Here is an 8,948-nt window from a genome sequence, read left to right as displayed (position 1 = left end):
ACAAAGGGAACGAGGCTAAACTAATTCTTATCCATAAASTGCATAATGCATTCCTTTATTCTAATTACAGCACATCACACACCACAGTGGTCTGACGAACTCAAGAAACGAGCAGAAGTCAATAAATGAAAGGACGTCGCATTAGGATAGACGCAAACCCAAGACACGCCTTATGGAGAAGTTCTACAAAGAACCACATATGTGAGTTTCTTTTACAATAAATACTAAGTATATGTATTAAAGTCGATAAAAATACATTCATTTTCGCAAGATCTGACCGATTTTCAGGGTAGGAGGAAGTCCAAGATCTCATCAGAGGATCAAAGAATACATATAGCTTGATAGTTGTTTACTGAAGGGTCTCCGAGAAGCCAGCTTTGTCAGATCAGTTCTGGATACTCCTCAACATGCGCGAGAAATTAAGGACAGCTAAGCTTACCAAGATGCTGTTCAAAGATTACTGCTTTTCAAAAGACAAAGGGCTCGTCTTCTGGAGAGTCACTTGAGAGTTTAATGAACACGTATTTCTCTGTTAGTCAGCAATCTTCGGCAATGCGTGTTCAACAAGAAAAATTTGCAAGCGCAGTAAAGCAGTCTGGGCTCATAGTAGTCGACAACAAGATAATTAAATACGCTATTAAAAGCTACTTACCATTTAAATTGGAGATTGATAGTTGGGATAACTCACATTATGCTGCAGAACATATGGTTCTAAGAATTGAAGGATCTATAAGGCCAGTATTCGTCTATCATATATACTTAGAAGGAGAAAAGGAGTCAAAGTGGTGTTTCTTTTGAAACCAGATAGTGAACCCACGATAGCGCATTTCGGCACATAAGCCCACTCCCTATAATAATGGTTCGAGTCGATGCTTATTTTACCATCTATGACGATAGAATAGATGTTCCATTTCCCGACTATTTTGTTGTCCGACTAGCAATTACCTGCTTGAAGAACAACAAGGCGGAAGGGGCTGATGGATTACTTTCCGATCTAGTCAAATACGACGGCGAAGAATTCACAAAGTCTTTAGATCAGCTTTTTTGCATGATTTGGTCGAATGACAGCCTGCCTCATGATTCGAACCTAAGTTTGCTTTGCCCAGTCCACAAACGCCAATTACCGTGGGCTAATTTTCCTTAATATTTCATACAGGGGTTGTCCGCAAAGTAACAACCGCAGGTGATGAAACGATAAGCCGTGCGAGATATACGTCGCTTGCGCTAGTTTGATCATGTTTTCAGGATGAAAGAAAAAGAAGAAAGCTTTGAAAGTTTTCGATTGAGTACTGCGGTGGGGGGATTAGGTGGAAAAAAACCTGGCGAAAAAAAAAGTGGTATATAGAATTGGCTTTGTGGTCAGTATTAAATAAACCGGGGGCATTTAAATAATGTTCGAATGATGCGCTTAATAAGCTCCTACTCCAACTGACCATAGACATTTGCATTAGGAAAGTGACTAAAAGTTTTGCTATAAAAMTTGATTATATTGATGGCTGGAACAGGAGAGTTATGGATATAGTAAAATCCAGCGACCAAAATAACTAAATTAAATTAAACCATATCCTTGCAAGTTTGAAACTCAATAATTAGAAGTGAATAGCGAGTAGCGGTGAATGGAGAAGAGGTTTAGTAGGGAGGAGAATAATACCCCAATCTATACCGACGAGCTTAAAATGGACTACGGTGTAGGGACGGGAGTATACTTTGAGGCTATTGATATCTCTATCCTYCTGTATACCAAATTCACCTARKATCTTTCAAGCRGAAGTATTAGGCATAGAGAAGTCTTGTGGAGTCCCACTGAACAACTACGGGATGAATCAGAAAGCGGTAATTTGCGCAGATAGCCAGGCGRCACTCTATCATTGTCGTCACCATAGATCAACTATAGCTTTGCAAACAAAGCGAGGAGGACTTTAAGCTCWTTGGYAAGTCAACTCGASTTGTCCATCATTTAGGTTCTCGKCCACAGGAAAATTGTCTGCAAATAAATATCAGACGAGTTGGCAAAGTCAGGAGCCTTTCTAGACGAATCTTACTCAGAGACAATAAGAACTCTCCCCTTATCTCCGTAGGCACAGTTTCCTATTTGAAAATTTCTTAAACGSAGCGGGTCATCTCGTTGTCAAAACGAAGCACTTTCGAAAACCATTTGCATAGAAAACTTGAATAAATAATATTTCTGGATTGAGTACCACCATAATGTTTATTCATGYAGCTGCATACCACAAGTTAAATACCGATCTGTGTGCTGATGCAACCACAAATACATAAATTTCAATTATCAACTTCAATGTTAATTGCATTCCTGCTACTTTTTCCCATTCGTACACGTGTACAATATGCTGTGTACTTACGTGTGGACGTAAGCATAGGACTACTTATGGCTTAAAATGCACATAYAAGCATAAACAAATGTATWTGCTTTTATTYCACTCACCTGTACTGGCTGTAGYGATGACGACCAGAAAGGCTATCAYGAGTGACACGATATTATCAGTYGTYCTTGYGCTGGCAAGTGGCAGCTGGCGAGGCGTTTTACTCCAACTTTTGGTCGCTGCATAATCAAATGAAGRTTTTCGCCGTTTACTCATTTTCCCARTCGSTCGCTTATCATCCATCGGATCGGAAGACATACATAAATAGGTGAGGCGATAAAGAAGCGATGTATTTTTYAATTGCAAATGAACAGCTTTTGGTGGATCCACGGAAGACACGATTTATTAGTTAAMCGSACGCGTAAAAGCTGAAAATAARGACGAGAAAAAGCAAAGTGAATAGTAAATATTTCAGTATAATGTCTAAAAGGYAGTGCTTYATTAAAAATGTRTGAGGAGTTGTGGWTAGCRAACKGCCAGTTTAGATTAAAYACACAAATAAAGACACACACRCATATGCAAATATATATAAAAGCGTGATTGCGACAAAAGCTAAAGGCTATGCATTAGGGTGAAAGTTTCTTCTGAAATAAAGGTACACGACATGTCTCTCCTCTAATTCACTCAGGCGACCAGTAAACTTCCTTCCTAATGTAAAATGTGTTTAATACCAGTTAYAATCCTTCATGTCTTTATTAATGCATTAAAAGTAAAATAATGTAAGGCTTATAAAATCAAAGGAGTCACATGTGTGTTATAATTACAAGCACACGTATGTGCTTTTGTCATCTGGAAGGCATGTTATCGCAGAACATAATGCGAAATATGAGAATCTCTCGAGTTTATTCCACAAATCTCAACAGGTTTAGATTATCCTACTCCATAAATAATTGAATGAATTAAATCAAATATATTGAACCTCATTAATTTATTATTATATTCAGCAGCAGAGAATCCTTTAAATATTACAAAAAACTGCAAACATTTTACACAGCGCAAAAAGGACATGTGCGTAATTCCAGATCATCATCTCAAAGACTAACGGAATGGTTTCGTCATACTGATCATTTTATATGATTTGCAGTGTTTCAAACGTAGACCCAAATTTAATGMACTCTATTCAGGGTATAAAACTAACATTAATTTTACACCCAACYTTTTGAATTATTTTCATTTAGTAATGCAAAAAGCGTCGCAATCTACCGGGTTATCCAACAGGAGTGATATTATTTTCGGTGTCATTTTGGCCACTTATAATACGAGTATGTCATGATCTGTTGTTTTTTCAGCGTATTCAGTTAAGTTCGTATTTTGTTGTTGTCTTGGGAAGATATACATAAGAACACCGTTTACAAATGATTTATTCTATCAAAATAATCGTTATCAATTGCAACTTTTTGCGCGCCTTTGCCAATTTTAGGTCGTCATCGTCGTAATAATCTCTCATCTGTAATTGCTATTCGACGAATTTTGAATATTTTGAAGTAACAATTTCTTTACATAATGTTGAAGTGCGAACAGAACAAAGAAGCGCTCGAAGTAATGAAAATATTGCTGTCGTTCAGGGAAGAGTGGAAGATGTTCTCACAAATTGGGACTGTCTCAAACCACAACCTGGGGGATTTTGAAAAAGAGTTAGTATCTCTATAAACTTGTGCTCTATCAAGAACAAGAGCAGAAACGTAGTCTCTAATGAGCCTCACTTTCATCTGAATAGAGCGGTAAGTAACCACAACTGTTGATTCTCATGCAAAGAAAACCCACAAATTATTCATAAACGAACATTATATTCACCTAAATTGAGAGTTTGGTGTAGTTTGTGGTCTGGTGGAATCATCGGTCCGTACTTCCTCCGAAATGAAGCTGGTGACACTGTTACTGTCAGTGGGGCGTGGTACTCTATCACTTCGAACTGCGGAGAAATGTTCCGATGATACAGAGCGGGTGAAAACGACACCATGGATAGGCCAGTAATCGGAAGACCTGTGACGACGAATATCAATCAACATCGCCCAGAAGATGGAAGTTAGTCACCAAACCATTTTAAACCATCTGCAGAAGGATACACAAAAAAGCTTGATGTTTGGGTGCCGCATGATTTGACGAAAAAAAAGCCTTCTACGGAATGAACTCGATCCATTTTTGAACGGGAATATGATTGGCGACGAGAAATGGATCACATACGACAATATGTCGTACGGGATTGGAAGGGAATCTGCTCCCATATGGCCAGACGCTTAAAACTACCATCTACTGCGAACAACTGGACCGCTTGAAGCAGCCGATCGACCAGAAGCGTCCAGAATTGGACAATAGGAAAGGTAAAGTGTTCCACCAGGACAACGCAAGACCACACACTTCGTTGATGACTCTTCAGAAGCTACGGGAGCKCAYATATRGYGCCCGGACATAGCGGCAATTGATCACCAACTGATCCTGTATATGGCGAACGCCCTTGTTGGTGTAAAGTTCAACTCAAAAGAGGCTTGTGAAAAGTGGCTGTCCGAGTTTTTCGCAAATAAGGAGGAAAGCTTCTACGAGGGGGGGTATTATGAAGTTGCCGTATAGAAGGAATCAGATCATCGAACGAAACGGCGCATATTTGAACTAAATTCGATCCGTTTTGACAACCTATGTAATATATCTCACATATTAACCGATTTTGGATCAAAAGTCAAATATTGGTACTGGTTTCCACATATTCGGTACAAAAGGTCCTGAACCATTTGTCACAGTTGCTTTTTACCTCTGACATCACCTGTGTTATAGTTGAGTTTTATATCTTAATATTAATAATCGGCCCATTAAGCTCAAATACAAACTCGTAGTTTTTTTTGTACTAGGGAACCCGCATACCAAATTTCATCAAGATTTTTACTGAAGTTACAGCTTGCTGGGACAGACGGACAGACAGGTATCAGGATCATTTATATATGTACAATCCTATATTTATCACGCTATTTTTAGGTAAAACGTACAACCGGTGAGCAAGATGAAAATACTCTATAGCAACTGGTTGCAAGAGTACAAAAACGAAAGAATGTGAATTTATTGTGTCAAATAAGCCATAAAAGGCGTTCCTTTTTATAATCCATTTAACCGCATGAACTATATAGTATACGAGTATAACAGTATAAGTGCTTTAGTATAATTTTACATATGATTACTTTATATAATATTTGTTAAATTTTTATAAAAAATTTTAAGATAATCAATGACAATAAAAACAATTTTTTTATTCAGTTACGTTGCATTACTCAAAACCCTGGTCCATTGATAGGTGGTGCTATGATGTGCAACGTGGGACCAGATGTGGTCAGGTCCAATAGCACCGGAAAAACTGGTTTTCGCATGAAAACTTGTGTTTTCAGCCAAGTAAAATCTGTCAAACGAAAACACAGTTTTCGCTGAAAACTACTTGAAAACTTAAATTCCACTGATTATAATCGGTGCCTGCTCTGGTTTAATCGGTGTTTTTGGAAGACATGTTTTGCCGGCCCTAAATTGTCACTTGATATTTGTTTATATTCCACATACCAATACAGCTGTCGCTTGATATTGCAGAACTTTCCCTTTGGTGCAACGGCACAACAAAAAACACACGCAGAAAATTAGTTGCAATGGCTGTAAAATATGTCAGCCCAAGACCCATGTTTATTTTCGTGCCGTCAAATATATCCCCAGRTTCTGCAATGGATGCTTTCTTGGCCTTGCATATTTCAGTAGAGGATTTTTGCATTTTGTGTCATCGTGCAATCTTGCAAGAGTAAGAGAATGCCGCTTTTGATAGTTGTCAGTGAAAATTCATCGAAACCACATATTGTCGGTCCGAACGACTTAGATTCCACAACATACAAATGTGTTTTCAAAATTTTTTCAATATCGGTCCGAACGTAGTATTATGTTAATGTAACTATATAAGTTTGGAACACTTCAGTAGTTAGTGTTGGTTACAATGTAGCGTGGTATTGTTAGAGTACATAATGTGTTTTTACTCTTTGCAGGGTTCGTCTCCGTATTTGCCTGGCAGAGAAAGTCGCTGTGTACAAAAACATCAACACAGACCATAAAACGGAACACAAAGGCACATAAAAGACATTTAACCATTCGAGGCTTGCCCGACACATTTGAATTTGCCTAACTGCCACGCTACAAAGCCTGGCACAGCAGGTTTCCTAACARCAAACCTCCGTATATGGAACTAAAGAGATATGCAACTGCGATGTAGGCAGAGGCAAGGTATGCTTTCTTTTCAGCTTTTAAGCGCTTTTTTGYATGTAAACGGCAACGGAATTAAATGTAGATACGAAGGYATTTTTCACCAAAATCACATAAAACGCACACTTTTTTACACACATGAGCTTTTTGTCCCTACACACGCAATCATATAGACATGCAAGAACATGTATTTGTGTGTATTTTGAGTTGATTACAAATCCGCCTGCAAAATGTGATTCCCCTCTTCACTTTAAGCGCAACTCATCTTCTTATTTTTCGTGAATTTTTCCTTGCGACCACAAACAAAGGACATGTTAGCCGCGCTTGTTTAACAATGTGCGTATCTATGCACATACATACTTACATCCGCAATTTTAATTTTCAGCAGCTGCGAAAACTCCTGTAATCCTCTTTCGAGCTCATTTGCATATATCACCTGTGTAATATTTCAAACAGTATGGTGTCAAAAATTCAATTACCAATATGATAGTCCCGTAGTAATGATGCATTTGCATGTGGCCAGGAAGATAAGTGAAGTATTGTTGGTTAAATTTATGTAGAAAATCCGCAGTTTGGCATAAATAATAATAAATAATGCTCTATGGGCGTGAGGCCGACCCTAATGTTACATGACTTTTTTGAGAAACATTTAATGATGGATACATAAATGGCCGAGCTTTAGTTCTAAATAGACGGCGCTATATGTATGACAACTGCCAATGAAATAATTAATTAATTAAAACAAACTTTTGTGAAACGCATGACCAAGGCGTGGACCTATGACATCATGCGATTTAACACCACTGGTACTCGTTYACGTCCGATACCATTGATGGTCTAAAATTGAGGAAATTTTTAAAGATAATTAGGGACCCTTATCGTCATACTTGCACATACCATTAAATTATATATGTTTTATTTCTACTTGGAAACTGTTTTTAAAAAACTCTTAAGCTAAACTAGAAAAATCTTAAATGTAGACCTCCTGGCTTTCTTTATAATGTATTGTATATAGCAAGCTCTACTTCGTTGTTTATTATTAAGTATATTGAGTTTATACATTTATCAGATTTTCAGTTTCTCAATATACTTGAAGGTACTGAAAAATATATACTCGTTTTTGGAATATGCCTGCGAAACAAAATACATACTTTAAAAAGTAAGAAAGGATTAAGACAAATACACCGCGACCTTAGGTCTATTGTGCCTTTAACCGAATATTTTATACTCTTCTAACTTACAAAATTAAAGCCACGGTAATATCTTAAGGTGCAAAACGTCCACCAGAGCAAAGAAATCAAAGCAATTTTATAATATTTATACATATACTATATATAACGCATATAGTGGCCAACATATTCAGCAAGGCGYTTGACAAAAAACGAAAATCATTATGCATATATATTATAGGGCACCGATCCAATTTTGTCTATTAACTATTATCTTGTCACATACCAAAACACATACAATAACTAATCATATGGGACAAAGTCAGCCGRATKTTCGAAAATTATGGTTTTACGACTGATAGATCAAGTTTTCTYTMAATTTTTAGGMATGTTATGTTATGAATGATATTTGCAGTATAAAATCACCTGGTAGTTCGAAATTCTTTATATAAAGTATATGACAGCTCAGGGAAGTATTGACGTGATTCAACCCATTTTTGATACACAGAAATATTGTTRCAATGTATATCCCATACATTRGCCGATATTTTCGGTCAAARGATAGTACAACTATAGATACGGTACCTAGGAACTTGAACAGGTTCGCCTGGCTTTGGGCACTTTTTTATCATGAGAKGGCATATTACAAAGGAATTCTTAGCGAAAATTTGTATCCCGTTACATTAATTAATTTCGATTTTTTACTGGAAAGTGAAAGAATCAGGTGGAATKTACARCTGTGCTATACTRTGGCGGAAGGCTAGAAATATTCTAAAGATTTTGGAGAATTTTTCTACCGAATTTTGTTTAGGAGTTACACATTACAACCGAATATATGATTCAAAGTGAGGACTAWTACATAAGGTAGTGATCCCGAAAYATACTGGGTTTGTTCGGAAAGTAATAAGATTGAGTYGATTTAAAAAAATTGATTGAACCAATCGCTACAATTCTYTAAAAACTTTCAAATAGGCTCGTTCTCCGTTGATGCTGCGCTGCCGGCGCGATTTCCAAGTATTGAAAGCGTCGTGGAAGGCGTACTCGGGAATAGCCTTGAGAGCCGAGATGCATTCTGATTGGATCCCCTCTGTAGACATACAATGCTTTCCTTTTATCGGCCTTTTCAGGCAAGGGAAGAAAAAAGTCCGGAGGGACCACATCTGGGCTGTAAGGCRCTTGG

The 8,948-nt window shown here is 37.5% G+C and overlaps 1 protein-coding gene across 3 annotated transcripts in view; it reads right to left on the bottom strand.

Moving 5' to 3' along the window:
• LOC108968094 (Down syndrome cell adhesion molecule-like protein Dscam2) overlaps window positions 1-2,743 on the bottom strand; it is a 29,834-nt gene extending 27,091 nt beyond the window's left edge. For all 3 annotated transcript variants that reach the window (XM_018931865.1, XM_018931863.1, XM_018931864.1), the window contains exon 1: window positions 2,444-2,743. In XM_018931865.1, the coding sequence (XP_018787410.1) occupies window positions 2,444-2,639 (196 nt within the window). In that variant the 5' untranslated portion in view covers window positions 2,640-2,743. The remainder of the gene's footprint in view (window positions 1-2,443) is intronic.
• Between the last annotated feature and the right edge of the window lie 6,205 nt (window positions 2,744-8,948).

The sequence above is a fragment of the Bactrocera latifrons genome, unplaced genomic scaffold (genome assembly GCF_001853355.1).
Source record: "Bactrocera latifrons isolate USDA-ARS-PBARC rearing strain unplaced genomic scaffold, ASM185335v1 scaffold_201, whole genome shotgun sequence".
Classification (NCBI taxonomy): domain Eukaryota; kingdom Metazoa; phylum Arthropoda; class Insecta; order Diptera; family Tephritidae; genus Bactrocera; species Bactrocera latifrons.
This window is presented reverse-complemented; position numbering and strand designations above follow the sequence as displayed.